The 24,875-nt window shown below is 44.7% G+C and overlaps 2 protein-coding genes across 4 annotated transcripts in view; both read right to left on the reverse strand.

The window, feature by feature from the left end:
• Window positions 1-1,611: 1,611 nt before the first annotated feature.
• Window positions 1,612-10,646, reverse strand: LOC117966764 (glutamate-rich WD repeat-containing protein 1-like). Its single transcript, XM_059018415.1, has 7 exons — window positions 10,000-10,646; window positions 8,931-9,048; window positions 6,373-6,538; window positions 4,988-5,201; window positions 4,664-4,806; window positions 3,125-3,322; window positions 1,612-2,375 (listed from the first exon to the last, which is right to left on the reverse strand). The coding sequence occupies exons 1-7, from the start codon at window positions 10,310-10,312 to the stop codon at window positions 2,070-2,072; spliced, it is 1,458 nt and encodes a 485-aa protein (XP_058874398.1). The 5' UTR covers window positions 10,313-10,646; the 3' UTR covers window positions 1,612-2,069.
• A 1,809-nt stretch (window positions 10,647-12,455) lies between these two features.
• LOC117410249 (protein tweety homolog 1) overlaps window positions 12,456-24,875 on the reverse strand; it is a 22,305-nt gene continuing 9,885 nt past the window's right edge. The window contains exons 5-14 of one of the 3 annotated variants that reach the window (XM_059018365.1): window positions 24,569-24,664; window positions 23,650-23,722; window positions 23,287-23,362; window positions 19,815-19,870; window positions 19,584-19,676; window positions 19,202-19,294; window positions 18,950-19,089; window positions 17,627-17,687; window positions 16,744-16,822; window positions 12,456-13,524 (exon numbers count right to left, since the gene is read on the reverse strand). In XM_059018365.1, the coding sequence (XP_058874348.1) occupies window positions 16,784-16,822; window positions 17,627-17,687; window positions 18,950-19,089; window positions 19,202-19,294; window positions 19,584-19,676; window positions 19,815-19,870; window positions 23,287-23,362; window positions 23,650-23,722; window positions 24,569-24,664 (727 nt within the window). In that variant the 3' untranslated portion in view covers window positions 12,456-13,524; window positions 16,744-16,783. Of the gene's footprint in view, window positions 13,525-16,743; window positions 16,823-17,504; window positions 17,688-18,949; window positions 19,090-19,201; window positions 19,295-19,583; window positions 19,677-19,814; window positions 19,871-23,286; window positions 23,363-23,649; window positions 23,723-24,568; window positions 24,665-24,875 lie in introns of all 3 variants that reach the window. The other 2 variants (XM_059018363.1, XM_059018364.1) reach the window with 2 other exon arrangements.

The raw sequence follows: 24,875 nt of genomic DNA on the forward strand, positions 1-24,875 counted from the left end.
CTGAGTGCTTCTCGTTATTGCAATTACTCAAATACTGGTGTTATTTTTTGACGTCAGGGTTGCTGTGAGTTCAGGAGCTGTTCTTCAGTTGGATACACTGGCTGCCCACTAGAGGTCGCTGGTGCTTAACATAAAGACATTTCAGAGGGCTGTATCTCATCTATATCAGGGTCTAGTGCTATATATTATAAAGACATTTCAGAGGGCTGGATCGCATCAATATCAGGGTCTAGTGCTGTATATTATAAAGACATTTCAGAGGGCTGGATCGCATCAATATCAGGGTCTAGTGCTGTATATTATAAAGACATTTCAGAGGGCTGGATCGCATCAATATCAGGGTCTAGTGCTATATATTATAAAGACATTTCAGAGGACTGGATCGCATCAATATCAGGGTCTTGTGCTATATATTATAAAGAGATTTCAGGTGACTGGATAGCATCAATGTCCGTCTAAAAAGTCTGTGTTGCTTTGACTGTTCAGGAGCTGCTCTTCGGTTCACATTACTCACAGGTGTGTGAAACACAGGCTAGACGATCTCTTATATTAGAGTACAGTACCGTTAATGAGTGTAGGTAGCTACAGTGTTGAGGATGAAAGCGAGTCTGTCTTCTCTGCAACAGGGTTGAAACTGAGAAGTGGAATAGCAGAGTGCCAGTCAGACTCAGACACCGGTATTTTCATGCAGCAGCAGCAGCAGCAGCAGAGTCCTGTTTCTGTGTGTTTGAAATGTGTTCTGGTAGCAAACCAGCAAAGTCAAAATTGAAAACGGAGAGTGATTGTGAAGCACCTGGTTTCAGATGGAAGTGATGCAGTGGTGGTTCTGATCCAGAAACACGTACACAACATTGCAGAACATTAATATAGTTTACAAACACTCCCAGCAGTGTAAAAATATACAATCGCAGAAAACAGTGTTACAAAACAACCTGTTCACAAGCAGAGCAGCAGACAATATCAAACACAGGGTTTAATAATATTCTTTTAAAGTGAGACAATATCAAACACAGGGTTTAATAATATTCTTTTAAAGTGAGACAATATCAAACACTGGGTTTAATAATATTCTTTTAAAGTGAGACAATATCAAACACAGGGTTTAATAATATTCTTTTAAAGTGAGACAATATCAAACACAGGGTTTAATAATATTCTTTTAAAGTGAGACAATATCAAACACAGGGTTTAATGATATTCTTTTAAAGTGAGACAATATCAAACACAGGGTTTAATAATATTATTTTAAAGAGAGACAATATCAAACACAGGGTTTAATAATATTCTTTTAAAGTGAGACCATATGTTTTTCATGGGAAAGAATGAAGACTCCCATTGCATAGCAGTTTGATCCATTCCTGGTTTTGCTAAGCATTTAAGACACCCCTGAGCCTGTGACCAATACACACTGTGGCTAATCAAGCTGGTAGTAAAACCTGGAACAGATGACTGCTGTGCAATAGGAGGCTTATTTCCTTCCCTGCTGCTGTAATTTTCATCCATATGCAACTGTAATTTCACACAAGCAAGAGATATTTTTAATAGTAATGACAGACTTATTTACATTTTTTGTATTTCACATTTTTAGAAGAAAAACACTGAACCAGAGAATATTTTAAAGATATATTTATTTTTTCATTTTGCGAGGGGTGGGATCAGCGTACAGACATTTATTTTTCTCGCGTCCCCCTTTACCTGTTACGCTCTTTACAATCGTCCCGGGTGCGTCTGTGTTCTGCTCCTCCGATGTGGAACTTAAATAATGTTTCATTTAAAGTCAGAGTCTAGATGGCTTTAGTTTCATAACGTACTGTAAGATTAAACAGAACACAGCAGGTTATGAAACTGTCGTCGGCCATCTTAGCGGTAGTACCTCCATAGCCCACAATGGAAAGCTGGCTCCCTGTCAGAGCCAAAATGTCTCCAGTAACCGACTCTAAGCTACAAAATAAAGCAGATGATGAATGGTTGTTATGAAACTGCACACAATATCGGCCATCTTGGCTCTACCTGCCCAATAGTTCACAATGGGAGTCCGTCTCCGTATCAGAGCTGTCATGGCGTCCGATTCACACGGAGATGGTCCGGAACACGTTGAACCCGGAGAGTGCGGTGCAGATGAGCACCCCGCTGTTCTGGGGGTGCCAGTGCACCTCCTTGACCTCCGTCTGACCCTGGTGCAGGAAGAGGACCTGGGGGGGCAGGGTGGGGAGCCCTGCCTCCGTGCCGGGGTCACATGACTCCACCGAGAGATCCCATTGGCCGACGACATCGTCGGAGCCGGCAGAAGCGAAAACGCTGCCGTCAGTGGGGTGCCACTCGACTGAGGAGACGGGGGCCGAGTGCAACTTGAAACTGGCCACGGGACGTCCCGCCTGGGGACAGAACACAGAAAACAATGAGGGGATCATTACGAGATCCACAGCGCAGGAACAACCAGAACGGTGCCAGTTTAATAAGGAGTAGATTACAGTTGTATCCCATGCATGCCACCCTGACTAACAGTACTTATAATAATAATAATAATAATAATAATAATAATAATAATAATAATATCCATCCTGAGAGGTGTCCTCATCAAGAGTCCCCATTGACCAGGAATGGTATTCCCCATGCATGAACAAAAAAAAGGTCTATGAATTCTGAGGGGTGTTCTGTTTTTTCAGTTTTGTTAAATCCAGTCCAGATTCCCCACCCCCACCCCCATAACACCAGTTATGGTATAGTTCACCCCAGTCTTTTGTTTCAGTCTACAGGGTGTAGTTTTTTTTTTTTCTTGGCCCTAATCCAATCCAATACTCCCCACCCCCCCCCCCTCCTCCTCCGCTGAAAAATGGCATGCCCCAGACATAAACAAAAAGAGTTGGCTCCAGTCTGAGGGGTGTATTATATTTGTTTCTTTATGTATTTAAGTCTTGGCCCTTATCCAGATCCCCTTGGACTAGGAATGGTGCAACCCACCCCACTCGAAACAAAAAGGCTCTGGAAATACCCCTCAGACTGGGTCGTTTCTTTTCTTTTAAGTCTCGGCCCCAATACAGACCCAGACCCTCCTCCCCCTCCCCCTCGACCCACACAGGACTCTATGAATAGTTTAATCCGGTCTGAGGTTTTTCTTGTTTACCTTGAACTGTCTGAGATCCCACACCTTGAGAAGACCGTCGTCCCCCCCGGACAGCAGGAATGGTTCGTTCCGGTTCCAGCTGATCACGTTCACGTCGGAGGAGTGCGCCTGACTGACTGAGAGCATGCAGGCCTTGGAGGGGGGGGCGCGGGTGTCCCAAATCCGAATCGAGGTGTCCACCGAACATGAGGCAAAGACCTGGGACGGGTGCGGGAGAGAGACTTTAACAGGCGTCCTGCAGCCAGACAAATTCTACCACAACTATCGGACAAGCGCTTCTCTCAAAATATTTCTAAATATCAGTGTTACAGGCAGACGTACAGACAGAAAGACAGAACCACCCCCAGATTCTGATCCTCTGATAACCTGCTCAAGAACAAAGGAGCTGCTCCTGTTTTAGACCATGTGGTTGTCGGGTCTAACTGACTATCACTCAATCAGCACCTGGCCACATCCTGCACATGTTTTGTTACAGTTCTCCTCCAATCAGGTTGCGTTAACCAGTGCAGCCACATTCTCGTGTGGCAGGTGGAGGGAAGCACACACACCCAGCACAGATTTTTGTTTGAATCCCTGCTTTTAAGCTAATACAAATATTAGTTAACCCGTAGCGTGCGGGGTGTCTCTGACTTGTACAGTTTGAACAAGAGAACTGTGAAGGGAAGCTGAGCTGCTCAGACTGTGTGAAATGACATCTCTTATACAACAAGATACACCTTACACACACAGATTCACATTAGAAATCACCCACATTAAGATTCTACTCAGGAGTAGCTTGTTTTTATTTTTGTAAAACATCACATTTACCTTTTTCTTTTGAATATTCATAAACTGATTTACGTTTTCTCTCCATTCCTCATCCACTAAAAATACTGTATTTTCATGTAAGTATTTCAATTTAGTTTTTGATCAAGCTAGTAGTTACTACGTCCAGCAATTGCCACAATAATCAGACTCTGATTGGTCAACACAATCAGGTGGTAATGTGTTTGTGAAGTGACAGAGAACCACGTCTGAAAGTTATGTGATCCCCTGACGTCTAAACGTCTGCTGTATCCTAGGATACAGTGTAGAGCTGCTTATTACAATGTCAGAGTCAAAATAAAACAGCATTTTAAATCAAATATTGTGTGTTTCCTAGAAAACAGTACTGGGAAAAAAATGGAAGAAAAAAGAATCCTGTAATTTTTCGGTAAAATTCGGAATAAACTGGAAACGCGGAACACTACTTATCAGATACTGTTCAGGACATGATATGTTCGTGGTTAGTGGTTAACTTTCTCCCCACACGGAGAGCTCTGATTGTGAATGTGCAGCCGTGGCGATGGGGGAAGGATGTCACAGTCAGGCTTGTTCATTCAAATAAAGACACATTCAACACATTCAGGCTCCAGCCAAAACACTTTGTGAAAAGGGTAGAGGGGAAGCGAGGCGGGGAATAATATTAGAGTTGTGCCGCTGTGCATTGACAGGTGAAGCTGTGCGACAGCTATATGCTTCCCCTCCTACCAGGAACAGATGTTAATGAGCGGAACTCACCGTGGGTTCCGTGGGAGACCATTGGATGTCTTCGACAGAGTGGGTGTGGCCTGCAAAGGGGCGTTGGTCTACATGCCATGCCCCTCCTTCCCTGGGCTCCCAAACGTGGATGTGCTTCTTACAGTCTCCTGTTGCTAGGCGACCTGCGCACACACACACACACACACACACACACACAGACAATAGCAGTTAAACACAGACACTCTCTCAATCTATAGAACAGGCTTATCACCACAGAACACAGTATTTGAGTAAGTGCAATAATAACCAATCAGAAAAAATGCAAACATCCCTCTATCCACGATCCCCCCGCCCCTCTCTCACCCGGTACTTTAGGTGACCAATCAACAGCGAATCCCTCTGTCATGTGACCGGTGAAGGTGAATAGGGGCGTGGCCTCTTTCTGCTGTTCCCGTAGAAACGTCGCCATGATGGCAGAGTCATGGACCGCATCCAGCTGGGGTCGAAGGTCAAAGATCTCCACCTGACCTTTCTCGGACCAGACAGCAGCCAATGGGGTGTCTCCAACCCTAGTCACCTGACAAAGGGGGACAAATTAGAGCTAAATTAAAATATCTAATAAATAAAATAATTCAGTACAGTAGGGCTGTGTTCAAAGGTTCAAAGGTTCGTTCGCTAGCTAGGAATTCAAAAGTAGTTCTAACCCTTCGAAGGCTCATCTCTGTAACATAAACCTTTTACAATGTGTGAATACTATAAATCACACATTAATGTCACTCGCATGCAGTAAAGCAGGCGGGCAGGAGTGTGGAGTAGCAGTTAGGGCTCTGGACTCTTGACCGGAGGGTCGTGGGTTCAATCCCAGATGGGTGACACTGCTGCTGTACCCTTGAGCAAGGTACTTTACCTAGATTGCTCCAGTAAAAACCCAACTGTATAAATGGGTAATTGTATGTAAAAATAATGTGATATCTTGTAACAATTGTAAGTCGCCCTGGATAAGGGCGTCTGCTAAGAAATAAATAATAAAAATAATAATAATAATAATAATAATAATAATAATTAATAATAATAATACAAATATTTTTATTTGTATAATGCATATTACTTAAACAAAAGTGGTTGTATAAAATCCACGACCAAATCGTTACACGGAGCCGGGTATTGATGCCAAAGCACTGGGGGGAAGGGCAGGTGCCTCTAGCGGCTGTATTGCTTCAGTAAAATATGTACTGAATACCTAGAGTACAAGACGGTGTAAGAGAAGTGCCAAGGTAGAATAAGTATGAAACATACAAAATATACTCTAACATTAATCACTTTAATTTTGAAAACTGAGCACCGTCCGCCCCCCACCCCATGATTACTGTTCTATATAGAGTATTTTTAAACTACACGTGAATGTTTTATTCCATTGATATGGATTACATGTAAGATAATACGATTTTCAATCAGATAGAAATTGGTAGCTATGGCAAATTATGCAAAGGTTCAACCCTTCATTCTTAACGTGTTCAAAACCTTTGAAGGTCAAAATGTACCCTTTGTTACAGACCTACAATTCAGACAGCCTTCAGTCTCCATAGATTTATATATTATACAGCAACACCAAACACGATTCAGACAGTCCCCCTGAGTTTCAATCTCCATAGTTTTATTGAAACTCAGGGGGACTGTCTGAATCATGTATGGTGTTGCTGTATAATATATAACTATGGAGACAGAAACTTGGGGGCACTGTCTCTCACCCGGACTCTGTTGATCGCTCCGTAGTGGGGAAGCATGGCTAACTCCAGGGCTGGTTTCTTCTCCTCTTGTTCATCTCCCTCTCCCTCACTCTCGCTCTCTGAACCCTCTCCATCCCCCTCCTCTCTCCTCGTTCCGTGAAGATTGTGCATTCGCATCACCAGCAGCCTGTCGCCCAAAAAACACAAGAGTTACAGCATTGCACAGTGTACAGTACAGCACAGCGAGGCTCTGCCCAGAAACACAGCATTGCACAGTGTACAGTACAGCACAGCGAGGCTCTGCCCAGAAACACAGCATTGCACAGTGTACAGTACAGCACAGCGAGGCTCTGCCCAGAAACACAGCATTGCACAGTGTACAGTACAGCACAGTGAGGCTCTGCCCAGCACACAGCATTGCACAGTGTACAGTACAGCACAGCGAGGCTCTGCCCAGAAACACAGCATTGCACAGTGTACAGTACAGCACAGTGAGGCTCTGCCCAGCACACAGCATTGCACAGTGTACAGCACAGCAGAGTGAGGCTCTGCCCAGCACACAGCATTGCCCTGTGTACAGTACAGCACAGTGAGGCTCTGCCCAGCACACAGCATTGCCCTGTGTACAGTACAGCACAGTGAGGCTCTGCCCAGCACACAGCATTGCCCTGTGTACAGTACAGCACAGTGAGGCTCTGCCCAGCACACAGCATTGCCCTGTGTACAGTACAGCACAGCGAGGCTCTGCCCAGCACACAGCATTGCCCTGTGTACAGCACAGCGAGGCTCTGCCAAGCACACAGCATTGCCCTGTGTACAGTACAGCACAGTGAGGCTCTGCCCAGCACACAGCATTGCCCTGTGTACAGTACAGCACAGTGAGGCTCTGCCCAGCACACAGCATTGCCCTGTGTACAGCACAGCGAGGCTCTGCCCAGCACACAGCATTGCCCTGTGTACAGCACAGTGAGGCTCTGCCCAGCACACAGCATTGCCCTGTGTACAGTACAGCGAGGCTCTGCCCAGCACACAGCATTGCCCTGTGTACAGTACAGTGAGGCTCTGCCCAGCACACAGCATTGCCCTGTGTACAGTACAGCACAGTGAGGCTCTGCTCAGCACGCAGCATTGCCCTGTGTACAGTACAGCACAGTGAGGCTCTGCCCAGCACACAGCATTGCCCTGTGTACAGTACAGCACAGTGAGGCTCTGCCCAGCACACAGCATTGCCCTGTGTACAGTACAGCAGTGAGGCTCTGCCCAGCACACAGCATTGCCCTGTGTACAGTACAGCACAGTGAGGCTCTGCCCAGCACACAGCATTACCCTGTGTACAGTACAGCAGTGAGGCTCTGCCCAGCACACAGCATTGCCCTGTGTACAGTACAGCAGTGAGGCTCTGCCCAGCACACAACATTACCCTGTGTACAGTACAGCACAGTGAGGCTCTGCCCAGCACACAGCATTGCCCTGTGTACAGTACAGCACAGTGAGGCTCTGCCCAGCACACAGCATTGCCCTGTGTACAGCACAGCGAGGATCCTACCAGCACACAGCATTGCCCTGTGTACAGCACAGCGAGGCTCTGCCCAGCACACACCATTGCCCTGTGTACAGCACAGTGAGGCTCTGCCCAGCACACAGCATTGCCCTGTGTACAGTACAGTGAGGCTCTGCCCAGCACACAGCATTGCCCTGTGTACAGCACAGCGAGGCTCTGCCCAGCACACAGCATTGCCCTGTGTACAGCACAGCGAGGCTCTGCCCAGCACACAGCATTGCCCTGTGTACAGCACAGTGAGGCTCTGCCCAGCACACAGCATTGCCCTGTGTACAGCACAGCGAGGCTCTGCCCAGCACACAGCACTGCCCTGTGTACAGCACAGCGAGGCTCTGCCCAGCACACAGCATTGCCCTGTGTACAGTACAGCACAGCGAGGCTCTGCCCAGCACACAGCATTGCCCTGTGTACAGCACAGCACAGTGAGGCTCTGCCCAGCACACAGCATTGCCCTGTGTACAGTACAGCACAGTGAGGCTCTGCCCAGCACACAGCATTGCCCTGTGTACAGTACAGCACAGCGAGGCTCTGCCCAGCACACAGCACTGCCCTGTGTACAGCACAGCGAGGATCCGACCAGCACACAGCATTGCCCTGTGTACAGCACAGCTAGGCTCTGCCCAGCACACAGCATTGCCCTGTGTACAGCACAGTGAGGCTCTGCCAAGCACACAGCATTGCCCTGTGTACAGTACAGCACAGCAAGGCTCTGCCCAGCACACAGCATTGCCCTGTGTACAGCACAGCGAGGATCCTACCAGCACAGAGCATTGCCCTGTGTACAGCACAGCGAGGCTCTGCCCAGCACACACCATTGCCCTGTGTACAGCACAGCAAGGATCTGCCCAGCACACAGCATTGCCCTGTGTACAGTAGCGAGGCTCTGCCCAGCACACAGCAGGTAATGCCAGCGCACAAGATTACTCTATATAGCCATCATGTTGTGTAGCTGCTGCAGTTGTGTACAGGTTGTATATTAGTGTTATACAGTGCGGTCCTGTCTCCTCTCCTCTCCTACCTGTTGGCCTGGGCAGTCTCTGCCTGGGTCCCAGCACAGAGCAGCATCGACAGTGGAGACTCTTCTCTGTTTTCACCCAGATCATCGCGGATCACATCGAAACTCAAACAGGGAGCGCCTGGGGAGAGAGAGAGAAGACAGAGGACAGAGGGGGGGAGAGAGAGAGAAGACAGAGGACAGAGGGGGAGAGAGAGAGAGAAAACAGAGGACAGAGGGGGAGAGAGAAGACAGAGGACAGAGGGGGAGAGAGAAAGAGAAGACAGAGGACAGAGGGGGAGAGAGAAAGAGAAGACAGAGGACAGAGGGGGAGAGAGAAAGAGAAGACAGAGGACAGAGGGGGAGAGAGAGAGAAGACAGAGGACAGAGAGGGAGAGAGAGAAAAGACAGAGGACAGAGGGGGAGAGAGAGAGAAAAGACAGAGGACAGAGGGGGAGAGAGAGAGAAAAGACAGAGGACAGAGAGGGAGAGAGAGAGAAAAGACAGAGGACAGAGAGGGAGAGAGAGAGAAGACAGAGGACAGAGAGGGAGAGAGAGAGAAGACAGAGGACAGAGAGGGAGAGAGAGAGAAAAGACAGAGGACAGAGAGAGAGAGAGAGAGAGAGAGAGAAGACAGAGGACAGAGGGGGGGAGAGATAAAACAATGCCACAAACCTTACCAGATACAATGCAATTATAGTACCTAAACTGACATGCCCTTAGTTAAACTGCAGTTACAATACAATCATAATAATTAAACTGCAGGTACAATACAATTACAAACTGTAGTTACAATACAATTATAATATCTAAAAAATATATAGCAACTCTTGGCTAAACTTTGCTTCACTGTCGCTTCCCACTTCTGAAAGTTAACCACGTCATTTGGAATGGTTTAAATCCGGAACAGCTATTAAACATAAGAGGGGCTGTTCTTTATTTATCTTTTTGTACTTTGTGTCACGTGTTCTACGCACGGGACGACATCGTTAAACACATTATAAAACGATGTATGAAAAGTAATAATAATAATAATAATAATAATAATAATAATAATAATAATAATAATAATAATGACTTATTTTGCACGCACCGGTTTGGCAGTGATGGTACAGTCTGTACGCGGTCTGGTCCATTTCCAATTCCTCTCCAGGCTGCAGCGGCTCGGTTCCAGGGATATACACTCGAGGCTGGACCGTCCCGTCTCCCTCCTCCTCGTCCCCGTCGCTCTGCTCCATCTCCTCCTGCTCTTCCTCGCTATCCTCCATTTCTTCAACCTTTTCTCTCTCTGCGTCGGAAAACGTGTCTCCTCCCGGCGCCGACATCTTTGAAAAGGGCAAAACACGCGTCACGACGCGCTTCCTCTTTTGTAAGGCCCCGTTTTTTTCAAAGCAGTTGAAGCCCATACTGCCATCTTGAGTAACGGCATTGGCAATACCGTCTCTGCTCTGGTTTTGATCTCGCAAGTGAAGCCAATCGACAGGCAATCTTAGGTAAGGATATTTTAATTTTATTAACTGTATTTAGAACGATGCAGACAGACAGAGCGCCACCACCTTGTTCAGTTTGAAACTACAATATAATTCCTTCTTCTTGGTGTCCTTGTTAGTTTATTATATTTGTCCAGAGTTTAGTTTCATTAAAGCTGCAGACAGAAGTCCCATAAACCTGTTCTGTTTAACACGACAATATAGTTCCTTATCGGTGTCGTTTCCGTTCTCTATATTATTATAGAAGCACCAGCGCCATCTAGTGCACTGCCAGCAAAACAAAACGAAATCCAAAGTGTCTGATCACTAGATGGCGCTGGCTGTTACTGCTATAACTTCTATGCTTTCCTGTCTAACCACTCTCTGCTCGACCCTCTCCAATCTGGCTTCCGCTCTGCTCACTCCACTGAAACCGCCCTCCTGTCTGTCACCAACTCACTAAACTCTGCCCGAGCTGTCTCTCTCTCCTCTGTCCTAATTCTCCTCGACCTCTCTGCTGCCTTTGACACTGTTGATCACTCTATTCTACTATCCTCTCTCGCTGACCTGGGAATCTCTGGCACTGCTCTGGCCTGGTTCTCCTCCTACCTCTCCAACCGCACTTACCAGGTAACCTGGCGTGGAGCAACCTCCACACCTCGCCCTCTCTCAACAGGAGTCCCCCAAGGGTCAGTCTTGGGTCCTCTCCTGTTCTCTCTCTACACCCGCTCCCTGGGCCCCCTCATCGCATCCTATGGTTTCTCATACCATTTCTATGCTGATGATGCTCAGATCCTCCTCTCCTTCCGCTGCTCGCCTGGTGTTCTCTCTGCCTCGCTTCTCCCACGCTACTCCACTGCTCCGCTCACTCCACTGTCTCCCGATCACCGCTCGCATCCAGTTCAAGACTCTTGTACTCGCCTACAGATGCCTGACCAGACTGCACCCAGCTACCTCCAGACCCTCATCTCTCCCTACACCCCCACTCGACCTCTCCGCTCCGCCTGCACTAGAAGACTGGCTCTACCTCCGCTACGCTCCCCTGCCTCCAGAGCCCGCTCCTTCTCCACCCTCGCCCCGCAGTGGTGGAATGACCTTCCTACAGATGTCAGGACTGCCCAGTCCCTGACCACCTTCCGGCGCCTCCTCAAGACACACCTCTTCAGACAACAACTTGCACTTACCTGCTCCCTATTTTACTGTATTTAATCCTGCACTTAATCCAATCTGTAGTATCTTGTATTTCACCTGCACTCGTATCTAACCCTGATGTAACTATCAACACTGTTATCTGCTCCTGAACTGCCCCAATATCAAATCATACTGTGTTTTAGGACTGAAGTCACTGTATTTTGTACCTTGCTCTTAATTGTACAGTAATTCTTGATATGTATTTTTTGTATACAACTGTAAGTCACCTTGTGTAAGAGCCTCTGCTAATAAATAATAATAATAATAATAATAATAATAATAATAATAATAATAAAGACTCACTGATCTAGCTTGTGTTACACGTGTCTATGACAGTGCAGCTAGAACTGAAGAGCAGCTCCTGAACTCAGTCAAAGCAACACAGACTTATCAGAAAATAAAACCCACAGTATTGAGTAACTGCAATAGGAGCAGTCAAGGAGTGTGTGCAGGCTGTCTGTCGGTCTGTCTGATACTCTTGCATTTTCACGCATATCTAGAGAAGCGTTGGTCTGATTGTGATGACACTTTCTAAGGGCCTTCTTTAGCACAAGTTAATGAGAGTTTCAGAATCTGGGAGTGTCTGTTTGCCACACATTTTCTCATATATCTAGAGAACAGCTTGTCTGATTGTGATTAAACCTGGTGTAACATGATTTACCAGGAGTTATTGAGAATATCAGAATCCGTGTGTGTGTGTGTGTGTGTGTGGAGGCTGCCTGCTTGTCTGTACATCCATCTGTATGTCATGAAACTTGGTATTATTAGCATCAGTAGCTTCAGTGCCTGAGAATATGAGATTCTGTGAGTGTATGGAGATGTAAGTCATTTCCTCATTAATATGAAGCTGTCATCATAGATTCCACATTTAAACAGAAACCAAACCACATTTAAAGGTAAACAAATTGTTTTATTAAAGGTTAAGTTTTAAAAAAACACACAAGGGTGCAAGACGACAGTGAGAACACCATTTCCACTTCCCCCTAATCGTAGTGCATTTACAGGGGAAGTTTCTACATAACTAAAGGGTTATTCTATAGTAATAATTGTATATTTCAGTGCATTCTTTTCCATCAATAATTTACTAGAGATCTACAGCAGCTACCCAACATGGTGCCTATATAATGTTGTAATCTAATGCGCTGGCATTGCCTGCTGTGTGCTGGGCAGAGCCTCGCTGTGCTGTACTGTACACAGGGCAATGCTGGTGGGTCCACACTGTATAACACTATGCAACCCTGTGTATAATTACAACAGCTACCCAACACACTATATAATACAAAATAACCCTTTAGATTATTTGATATCTATATAATAGTCATAATATTAAATAATAATAAAAAAAAAAACATAATATAATTTTGTTCGTACAAATATTGCTTGGGGTAAAAAACGTTTTTACAAAATATTTCTATTCAGGATTTCACATGTTCAGGGAAAGTATTGCTTTAAATATTTTAAAATATGAGTATTCAAGATAAGTGACAATGTAACATTACAAACTCCAGTTACAATGTAATTCTAGCACAGTCTAGTAAAATGATATTAAACTCCAGTTCCAATGTAATTCTAGCACAGTCTAGTCAAGTTTTATATGTTATACAGCAACACCAAACATGATTCAGACAGTCCCCCTGAGTTTCAATAGCCATACTTGTATGCTGCAAACTATGGAGATTGAAACTCAGGGGGACTGTCTGAATCATGTTTGGTGCCACTGCTATATAATCTATAAAAGTTAGAGGGGCTGAATAATTAACAGGTAGAAAAAAGGTATTAATACATTTAAAATTACAAACTTTGAAGGTTATTATATTTGTATTTTTTCTTGCATGTCTGTCCACATGTCCAAATGTCCACTTGTCTGTCCAACATTAGGACAAGAACTCAGTCCTGCTATGTCCAGCTGCACTGTTTAGTTGTGGGTCTCCGAATCCTGTTAACATGCTTGGAGAATACTGTCCAGTCAGAGTACAGGGAGAGCCGGAGGGGGAGGAGTCACGGGGGGAGGAGTCAGAGGGGGAGGAGCCAGATGGGGAGGAGCCAGGCAATACCGTAGTTGAAGGAATGTGTGTGGGGGGGGGGGGGGTTGGTGGAATTTTGTGGGTTAGTTCGTTTTGTTATTTTTTAGATTGATTTGGGTGTGGAAAGATTTTAATGTTTGAAATAATACATTTTTTTTTTTTTACAAATGAACAAAAAATATATATTTTTAAAAACAGTTGATTTTGGAGGATAAATCAATTTTAATTGAAGAAAAGACAGAGAAAGGGAGGAGGAGAAAAACAAGAGTACAGTTTATTAAATACATCTAGAAAATGTAACGTATTAACATATTGACAAGACTGGACACTTGTATTAGTTCAGTGAGGAGACAGACAGTAGTCTTGTACCCTAAGAGACAGGGAGAGGGGGGTTGACTGGACTCTTGTATTAAGCCTCTTTCACACTGGTGCTCCTACCCGAGTCTCAACCCCGGCAGCGACCCGCCTCAAGATGTGGATCGACGCGCTTTGACCAGGATCGAGGGAGACAAAATGCATGATGGGCGTTCGTAAACTGGATTACTTCCGCAAGGAACTTTTCTGTTTATTCTGTTTAGCCTTGTTTCTGTTGATTGAGACACACCATGAGGCCGATTGCAGCAGGGATGAAGAAACATTCGCTCCAATCAACTGTAGCAAGAGCCCTGCGTGTAGATCTGTGATTTTGTGATTTGAAAAAGAATGGATTATTGTTTTAGTTTGATGTGGTTTGGCAGGGGCGATGTTTGCCTCTCGTCCCTGCCAGACAACATCCTGTGAGAACGCGCGGTCAGCAGCCAATGATGTATTACAAGTTGGCTGTTGAGCACGCTTAGTAAGAATCTCATGCAGAATGTAGCCAGCTCAGCATTGATGAAATGATTGCTAGTTTGGAGATGGCCACATAGATGCAAACCTGCAGCTATTGCTGACCGGGTTTTTGAATGGAGAAGGAGCGAGAGAGAGAAAGGAGGAAGGAGGTAAAGATTAAGGACCTGCACGATACTTGTTTTGGGACGGCATTTTTTGTGTTCGAGATTTGTTTTTGTTTGAAATTTTTATTTTGGCTCTGCAAGCTGTGTTTTTGTTTATTTGTGTTTCAATAAATATGCAGTTAGCGCTTCAACCTTGTGTACTTGTAAGAACATAAGAAAGTTTACAAACGAGAGGAGACCATTCAGCACATCTTGCTCGTTTGCTTGTTAGCAGCTTATTGATCCCAGAATCTCATCAAGCAGCTTCTTGAAGGATCCCAGGGTGTCAGCTTCAACAACATTACTGGGGAGCTGGTTCCAGACCCTCACAATTCTCTGTGTAAAAAAGTGTCTCCTATTTTCTGATCTGAATGCCCCTTTATCTAATCTCCATTTGTGACCCCTGGTCCTTGTTTCTTTTTTCAGGTCAAAGAAGTCCCCTGGGTTGACATTGTCTATACCTTTTAGGATTTTGAATGTTTGAATCAGATCGCCGCGTAGTCTTCTTTGTTCAAGACTGAATAGATTCAATTCTTTTAGCCTGTCTGCATACGACATGCCTTTTAAACCCAGGATAATTCTTTGCACTCCAGAGCAGCAATATATTTTTTGTAACGAGACGAACAGAACTGAACACAATATTCTAGGAGAGGTCTTACTAATGCATTGTAAAGTTTTAACATTACTTCCCTTGATTTAAATTCAACACTTTCCACAATATATCTGAGCATCTTGTTGGCCTTTTTTATAGTTTCCTCACATTGTCTAGAGGAAGACATTTCTGAACATAAACTCCTAGGTCTTTTTCATAGTTCCCTTCTTCAATTTCAGTATCTCCCATATGATATTTATAATGCACAATTTTATTGCCTGCATGCAATACTTTACACTTTTCTCTATTAAATGTAATTTGCCATGTGTCTGCCCAATTCTGAATGCTGTCTAGATCATTTTGAAATGGTGTTTGCCACTCCTCCTATTTTTGATTCATCTGCAAATTTAACGAGTTTGCTTACTATACCAGAATCTAAATCATTAATGTAGATTAGGAATAACAGAGGACCTAATACTGATCCCTGTGGTACACCACTGGTTACCTCGCTCCATTTTGAGGTTTCTCCTCTAATCAGTACTTTCTGTTATCTACATGTTAACCACTCCCTAATCCATGTGCATGCATTTCCTTGAATCCCTACTGCGTTCAGTTTGAGAATTAATCTCTTATGCGGGACTTTGTCAAAAGCTTTCTGGAAATCTAAATAAACCATGTCGTATGCTTTGCAATTATCCATTGTCGATGTTGCATCCTCAAAAAAGTCAAGCAGGTTAGTTAGACATGATCTCCCTTTCCTAAAACCATGCTGATTGTCTCCCAGGATACTGTTACCATATAGGTAATTTTCCATTTTGGATCTTATTATAGTTTCCATAAGTTTACATATAATAGAAGTCAGGCTTATTGGTCTGTAGTTACCTGGTTTGGTTTTGTCTCCCTTTTTGTGGATCGGTATTACGTTTGCAATTTTCCAGTCTGTCGGTACAACCCCTGTGTCAAGAGACTGTTGCATGATCTTGGTTAACGGTTTGTAAATAACTTCTTTCATTTCTTTGAGTACTATTGGGAGGATCTCATCCGGCCCAGGGGATTTGTTTATTTTAAGAGCTCCTAGTCCCTTTAGCACTTCTGCCTCCGTTATGCTAAAGTTATTTAAAACTGGATAGGAACAGGTCGACATGTGGGGCATGTTGTGTGAGTGTCCACTTCCTGGTCTGGGGACGTCACCACTTAGCTGTCCTGTCACATCAACATTTGGGCTGACGATTCAATCCAGAGAAGCTGAACAGATGAAAGGATGGTCCAGTGAACGATACTGCTTCCAGGGCATTGGGTACGCACGTTGTGTGCTTGCTTCTGTCACCCAGGGCTGACCGTGCTTCTTCAAAAAGCAGTGTGAACTCACATAGCCGACCCAGGTAGAGCATGCCAGTGTGAAAGGGGCTTTAGTTTAGTGAGGAGGCAGACAGCAGTCTTGTACCATAAGAGACAAAGAAAGGGAGGTCGACTGGACACTTCTATTAGTTTAGTGAGAATACAGACCATAAGACACAGGGAAAAGAGTTCACATATGTAGTAATGCATTTAGTATTATTCTTTAAAAAAGAAACTATATTTTCTTACCGAGGGGGGTGGCGACTGTCTTTCGATCAGCGGGACGCTTTCAAATCGAGGACTGCCACTGAATAAAGCGTTTTGAGCCCTGGAACAATACAGAGATCATATAAGCTCTAGGACCGGTCTGTATATTGAATTAACAGACCACTATAACTATAAGGATTGCACTAATAAACTCATCTGAATGAAGAACACTGAGCCCTGAAACAAAATAAAGACCATACAAACTCAAGGACTGGTCTGTACAGCAAAATAACTAACCACTGTTATCATTAGGAATTAACTAATAAACTATATTACAAATGTGAACCTCAATAAAGCACATTGAGTCCTGAAACAGAATAGACACCAGTGTTAGGGACCATATAAACTCAAGGATCGGTCTGTATATTGAAATAACAGACCCATGTAACTATAAGGACCGGTCTGTATAGTACAGTGATACCCTGCTCCTGCTCCATCTCCCAGCACCCCAGTATAGTGTGGGTGTGTCTCTGTGTGCTTTGTATCAGTGCTTTGTGTTGTGGTATATTGTGTTAGAGTGTATTGTATTATATTGTGTAGAATTGTGTCTCAATGTTCAGTGTTTTGTGGTATTGTGTTGTGTCTCTTCACTCACCTGCAGTGAGAGAGGGATGGGGTGTGTGTGTACTGTATTGTGTAATGTGTTGTGTTGTATTGTGTTGTATTGTGTCTCTTTGTATTGTGTAACGTGTTGTATTGTGTTGTGTGTATTGTGCAGTGTTGTATTGTGTCTCTTTACTCACATGTAGTGAGAGAGGGGCGGGGCACTGGAGAGGGGAGGAGCCGAGGCCCCCCCCTGGTAACTATAGAAACCTGGCAGGACCCCTGATGGCCCCGCCCTGCTCGTGGGCATCTGTCTACGTGCCTGATGAGAGCCGAAGGGGTCCTCACTGTCATCATCAGAGTCATCGTAATCACCAGAGTCACTGAAAGACAGAGCGAGAAGGGGAAAGGAGGAGGGGAGAGAGGTGAGAGGAGAGAGAGAGGAGAGAGCAAGGGAGAGAGAGAAAGGGAGAGGAGGGAAAGGAGGAGAGAGGGAGGAGGGGAGAGAGGTGAGAGGAGAGAGATAGGAGAGAGCAAGGGAGAGAGAGAGAAAGGGAGAGGGGGAAGAGAGAAAATGTAAATGTGACAATATAGATGGACAGATGTATGGACAGACAGACACCCCCCTATATCCCCAGAGTCTGATAACTTCCACGAAATAATGTTAATGTCAAGTGTCATGACAATCGGAGTCGCGATTCTCCGGATACATGGAAATGTGTGAAGTGTGACACGTACGAACGGCCACCTGTATTTAAAGATGGGTAGAACTCCTTTAAAGGAAGGACCAGTGATAATATTAATAAAGACAATAAGATGTAAGAGAACACATTTTAAAGATGGTGTAACAGGGGAGATCTGTGCTGACTGTCTGGCGCATGCGTGGTACTGCAGGAAGGGGGCAGCAGACTCGTAGATCTGCCTGTCAGTCATGGCAGTGACACAGAGAGGTGGGGAAGAGGGTGTGTGGGCTTTCCCTCTCTCTGAGTGGCTGAGAGGGGGGCCTTGGGGGATTGCTGACCCTATAAGATAACACTCTGTTCTCAGCCTGACCCTCTAAGACAAAACAAGCCAGCTGGCGGAAGCTGTGCTGCCAGACCGAGCACGGCCAGAGAAGAACGAGCACAACAACCGATTAATTAAAAAGAAAAAGAAAAGGAATTTTTAGGAGCGGGGAAAAGAACTTGGGCAGAACCCCGAACAGTATAAGCAGGTTGAGGGCCCTGCGGATCGCGACAGTCGGGGTAACGCTGCTGAGTGCAGCACCTTTATTTTGTAGTTTTATTACAAATAAAGTTGTCTCCTCTGTCAGTGAATTTCCCACCACCCTTCCACAGACGGCTAGCACTTTTTTAAATGGGGCAGTGATAATGTTAATAAAGCTAATAGAGGTAAGAGAATGGATTTTAAAGATGGTCAGCGCTCCTTTAAAGGGGGCAGTGATAATGTTAATAAAGCTAATAAGAGGTGAGAGAATGGATTTTAAACATGGTCAGTGCTCCTTTAAAGGGAGGGGCCAGTGATCAAGTTAATAAAGCTAATAGAGGTAAGAGAATGGATTTTAAACATGGTCAGCACTGATTTAAAGGGAGGGGCCAGTGATCTTGTTAATAAAGTTAATAAAAGGTGAGAGAATGGATTTTACCTGTGAAACTGGTCCCAGGCTCTCGGCAGGGTGCAGAGGAGAGAGGAGAATGAGAGAGCGGAGAGGAAAGAGAAGAGAGAGAGATACAACACTCCCTCCATCCCATCATAACACAGGCCCTTTATAGCATCTAGGTAGTCCTGCAGAGAGAGAGAGAGAGAAAGCGAGTGAGGGAATTAGAGAGAGAGGGGCAGACACACACACACACACACACACACACACACACACAGAGACTCTCACACACACACACACCTTGTTCAGTGCTCTGCAGTTCAGTAGTGCCACCAGCTGCTGGAAGTTTCCCTCGGTGACGTTGAGAACCTGCTGCAGCTCAGAGAGGCTCTTCTAAGGAAACAAGAAGAAAAATACAAGGAATACATATTTATTGATGATTACATACATAAATAATTACATCAAGAGAGGAGAGGACAGGGGGAGATGGAGAGGAGGGGGGAAGATGGCAGGTGGGGAGAGAATGGGGAGGAGAAGGAGAGCGAGAACGAAGGGGTAGAAAGATGCCTGAGCAAGATACATCAAAATTGTGAGGAAAGGGAGAAACAGACAGACAGACAGACAGGGAGAGAGACAGGCACAGACTGGGAGAGAGACAGGCAGCTGTGTGGGCAATACTGACTTCAGCCTGAGGGAATTGTGGGATAGCCATGGCCTCCAGGCCAGTGAGTTGAGCATGGATATTAGACAAAGCTCTCTGAGACTGAGTGAGTCGCTGACAGAGGGAGAGAGAGAGAAGAGAGAGAAAGAAACGTGTCAGAAATGTGTGCCCAGTCTAATATCGCAGCCTGCAACCTCCTCATTGGAAGTGCCTTTCAATAAATCTGCCTTTCAATAAGAATAATAAGAATACCTGTTGGAAAGGACTTCTCATTCCCTTGTTGCAGATCAGGTAATACTCCAGGACATCTGAAACAAACAATGATGTAAACAAGGACGAGAGAGAAAGAGCAAGAGAGAGAGAGAGAGAGAGAGAGAGAAGGAGAGAGAGATTATCCCTTGCCCCCCCCCCCCCCCCCCCCAGGCACAAAGTTTTTGGCTTTCGACGGCATCCAATGGGGATCTGAAAGAGACACCACCACAACCGCCCCCACGCCCCCAAAACACATCCACTTTTAACATTAATTCTCATGCTGTGCTCTGTTAGGGGTGTATTTACATAAGCAAGATAACAAAGCATGATGTCATGTTTCACCCTGCATGCTGTGTGCTTGCAAACAACACATAGTGGGTCAGTAATACAGTAATTCAGCATCGTGGGAATACAAGCTTTTTGCTATTTTGTTACATTTCTTTTTATTCATATTTTGGTAAGATTCTCATTTTTATTATTAAAATGCCACCTACAAGTTGGAGGGCCAAATGAGATTGTTGTAAAAAAGAAATGAGACAAGCTGAGCTTGCTCATCACACAAATGTTTTTCTTTACAAAACACTGCATTAAGGAGGTGATTTAAGGATACGTGCAAAGTGATTTGCGGGTGCAAAACCCACACGTATGTGTTATTTCAACTATCGATGTTTTCCCTTGGCTCTTTATCGCCGAAGTGCTGTGCAGAGATGTCTGTCCTTGTCCGTGTCCCTGTCCACTGAAGTCCAGAAGTCAGACACGGGGCATCTTGCTTTCAACTGAATATCGTTTTGAAGATGAAGAATCTCCATTTCCAGTTCAACACAATCCAAATTAAACAACTGTTCAGAAATGTCACTAACATCCACATCCATAAAGGGATTCGAAGCAAACATTACATATTCCAGCTGCTGAAAATCATGAAATCCGTCATTAAATTCTTGCCTAAGGATTTTCTTTTTTCTGCAGCTGTTACACCCAATACTCCAACTTTAATTTGAAAGCCTTCGCAGCGCTAATCATCATGTCTGGCATTGGAAAAATGCCAAGCAGTCAACACACTGTGCACAGCTTTCATTTCTTGACTCAATGAAGTTGTAATTTCTGACACAAGAGAATGAAATTGGCACAGTACTCTCTCTCTGCTAAGCCACCTCAAATTCAATTTCAAATTCAAAAAATGCTTTATTGGCATGACAAAATGGAGTTGAGTTTTGCCAAAGCAATTCAACAATGAACATTATCACAAAACAACCCAGACAATACAATACAACAACCCTCCCATTTCCCTCCCTCCCTCCCTCCCTCCCTCCCTCCCTCTCTGTATTTACAGTGGACATGGGTGCGCATGAGTGCCTGGTCCCCGTGCTCCCGGGTGTCTACACCAGGGTCTGTCTCGCTGTCTCTCTGTCTCTCTGGCTGTGGCAGGCAGCTACATGCTGGGCAGCTCTGCTGTCTGCTGCTCCTCTCCTAACAGAACTGGCAGTTTTTCTAAGTCAGAGAGCAGCTGGAATGTTGTGGCCTGATTGGCCAGTTTGGGGAAGTACGTGTCCCTGATTTGCTTATATTGGGGACAGTGTAACAGGAAGTGCATTTCTGTCTCTACCTCTCCCAGATCACAGTGACAGCACAGCCTTTTTTCTTTGGCAATCCAGGTTTTTTTGTGCCGGCCAGTTTCGATGGCCAGGCTGTGGTCACTGAGTCTCTACTTGGTCAGGATCTGTCTATGTTTTGTGTTTTTGACCCTGATCAGATATTCTGCCAGGGTAAATTCTTTTTTTAGGGCCAGATAGCATTGTAATTTATTGTGTGATTCAATTTCGTTATTCCAATGTACTTTATAATTGTTTTCCAGATTTAGATTAATTTGTTTCATTTTTTGTGCTGGGAGTTTTTTGTTGGTGGTGTTCTGAAGCTCGCTGGTGTTAATTTGGCTCAATTGGCTGAGCTTCAGTACCATTCTACTGAGGGGATTCTCTTGTGGGGGCTGTGTGCAGCTCCGCAGTGCAGTGTGGTGGTAGGACTGCGGATCAGCCTGCTGTAGATTTATTTCACAATAAGCCACCTTATTTCACAAGTTTTGGTCCATTCTCTGAGGATCTCTGAAAAAGCTGGCTGCTGTTTGGTCGTATTCAGAAGCCTCTGCCTTCAAAGACAGCTCTTGTCTTTACTTACATTCTACAAAACACTTCCCTATAGTGGAATGTAAGCATAATCTTAAATTTATATCTCACTTATATTGAAGCATTGCTATAGGGATGGGAGTTATGTTTTAGATTTAGAGAGTGACATATTAGGTGCTTTAGGATTTTTAGCAGTGGGTGTTTATTAGCGTTTTGCATTAACGCTGTTAAGTTTGTAAAGGTACTGGACCTCCCAGATTGCCTATTGGCTGGGATCCGACGTAGTCTGTAACCACTGAATCCATTTTTAAGCATTTAATAACCTGAAGGAGTACGGTTAATGCTCTAAATCGTTGAAACTTCAAATTGAATGGGTCTGTGAGATTATTCTTGATTAAAGGTTGTCAAAGGTATCACACTGTAAGCCAGTAGACAAACTATGCACTTTAAGGTCTGAACCATCTATATATCTCCCTGTTAGCCTCCCCTGGGTTCTCTGATCAAGAACCAAAGTAGTGCTCGAAGTGACAAGCTCCACAGCTTTTACAGCTGCCTGCACCTGACACATAGCTTTCATCTGCGACAGAAGTATGAACCAACCCATAAGGCCATATTTACGATTATCGGGATTAGTGGGTATTTGGTTACACGCGTTATACCTTTCTATATATTCGTTCCATGAAAAGTTCTCAATTATAAATACAGTATTTTAAATGCATAATTCCCACGATCAGCTAGTTTATTTATTTGCTGACTAATGACAATTTAGACTCCCGTTTGTACTTCTCCCCTCCATTTCAAACTTATAAATAAATCATGTTATCAATTTATTCAACGTCATATTTACTGTAGATTCCCCCGATAGGTTGTTTTTCTTTGCTGTGTCTGCGATACAACCCACAATACTCACACAGGCTTATGCATGTCTTCAGTGTTTTTTTTGTTTGTAATTCTAGTTTTATGTTTTTGAAATGAAGTTTGGCAGGGATAGGGTTAAAATCCCATCTCTGTGATAAGCCATGTGCAGAATGCGGCTGGGTGCTGCTTGATTGTCAATGAATCCTGGCCACATGATATAGAAGAGCAGCCAGCCCCTTTGTTCTGGGCAGGAGTTCGTTTAGGAACAGGACTGGGAGCAGCAGGCTGAGACAGCCTTTGCTTGGGTACAGATTTTTCTTTTGTGCATTTTGTTTGCTTAGTTGTTTGTTTTGTTTTGTTTAAAAAAAATATCGCAGAGAAAGCGCTCTCCTGTCTCTGCTGCTCCCTCCACTAGTCTTGACAACAACATTAACTTCCACAATACATTCACCCTGTTATATATACACACTTATATATATATATATAAAATGTACCTTGTCTTACTCCGAGATCCAACTGTGTTGTATTTAATATGTAGGTGTCTGGATCCACGCAAAAATCACTGAGAGCCTGAGAGAGAGAGAGAGAGAGAGAGAGAGAGAGAGAGAGAGAGAGAGAGAGAGAGAGAGAAAGAGAGGCATTACTATTGTTCTTGTACTGGCTGACACAGTTCTGGCCGAGAGCCCAAATGAATTATCTGATGAGTAAATAGAAAGAATAGGAGCCATCGCCACTGCAGACAAACAAACAGACAGACAGACAAACAGACAGACAGACAAACACCCGACCCAACAGTTTATTCACAGCACAGTCTCTCTCATTCTCTCCCAGTCTCTCTCACTCTCCCAGCGCCTTACCACAGCAGTAGCAGTCTCCAGACCCAGTGAACCCCAGCTGAGAAACAGAGAGAGCCAAGAAAGAGATGACATTCTAAAAGAGAGGAGAGAGGAGAGGGGAGAGAGAAGAGACAGAGGAGAGGGGAGAGAGAAGAGAGAGGAGGTGGGATAGAGAAGAGAGAGAGGAGGGGGGATAGAGAAGAGAGAGGGGAGAGAGAAGAGAGAGAGGAGGGGGGAGAGAGAAGAGAGAGGGGAGAGAGAAGAGAGAGAGGAGGGGGGAGAGAGAAGAGGGGGAAGAGAAGAGAGAGAGGAGGGGGAAAGAAGAGAGAGAGGAGGTGGGATAGAGAAGAGAGAGGAGGGGGGATGGGAGAGAGAAGAGAGAGAGGAGGGGGAAAGAGAAGAGAGAGAGGAGAGGGAAAGAGGAGAAAGGAGAGAGGAGAGAGGAGAGAGAGGAGGTGGGATAGAGAAGAGAGAGGAGAGGGGAGAGAGAAGAGAGAGGAGGGGAAAAGAGGAGAGGGGAGAGAGAAGAGAGGAGGTGGGATAGAGAAGAGAGGAGGGGGAAAGAGAAGAGAGAGAGGGAGGGAAAGAGGAGAGAATGGTCATCACCTTTTTCCTCACACTGACAGCTCTAGTTTTGAATGCGCAGCCATTGTGATGGGGGCTGAATGTTACTGAAATACATCCATAACTATTACACTTTATAGTGCTGGATTAGAAATACTAAAGTATACTGAATACATTCAATAAATGAAGGTCTTTCTCTGTGTCTTCAATGTAAATTCAATGAGAAAAGACTGGAGGTCTTTCTCAGTGTCTTCAATGTAAATTCAATGAGAAACAACTGGAGGTCTTTCTCAGTGTCTTCAATGTAAATTCAATGAGAAACGACTGGAGGTCTTTCTCAGTGTCTCCAGTGTAATTCAGTGCCTCAGATACTCACAGCAACAGCAGCCAGCGTGTTTCCTTAGCGAGAGCCAAGAGGATGAAGAGACAGATGAGGAGGTCTAGAAGAAGCAGAAGAACGTAGGAGAGCCATCTGCGAAAGAGAGGGAGAGGCGAGAGATTTCACTGTGTTAGGAAATTGTATGTAGTTATACATGTTTTGTTTTAAAAACTGACACATACACACAAAAAGCACAGCAAAGTGTAATAAAGCTCAGTGTAAGCATGGTAAAGCACAAAGAGATGTGGCAAAGCATGTTAAAAAACAACAGGGAAGCATTGTAAAGCACAGAGAGGTAGATCCA

This window comes from Acipenser ruthenus, chromosome 59 (assembly GCF_902713425.1).
Source record: "Acipenser ruthenus chromosome 59, fAciRut3.2 maternal haplotype, whole genome shotgun sequence".
Taxonomy (NCBI): Eukaryota; Metazoa; Chordata; class Actinopteri; order Acipenseriformes; family Acipenseridae; genus Acipenser; species Acipenser ruthenus.

What these genes read in the sequence shown, in the direction of transcription:
- LOC117966764 (XM_059018415.1), bottom strand. Translation starts at nt 10,312, where the DNA reads ATGGGCTTCAACTGCTTTGAAAAAAACGGGGCCTTACAAAAGAGGAAG. An exon ending in GAGCGATCAACAGAGTCCGG is followed by an intron (nt 5,202 to 6,372) that starts GTGAGAGACAGT and finishes CCCCTTTGTCAG; the next exon opens with GTGACTAGGGTTGGAGACAC. An exon ending in GGTCTCCCACGGAACCCACG is followed by an intron (nt 3,323 to 4,663) that starts GTGAGTTCCGCT and finishes CACCCGTCCCAG; the next exon opens with GTCTTTGCCTCATGTTCGGT.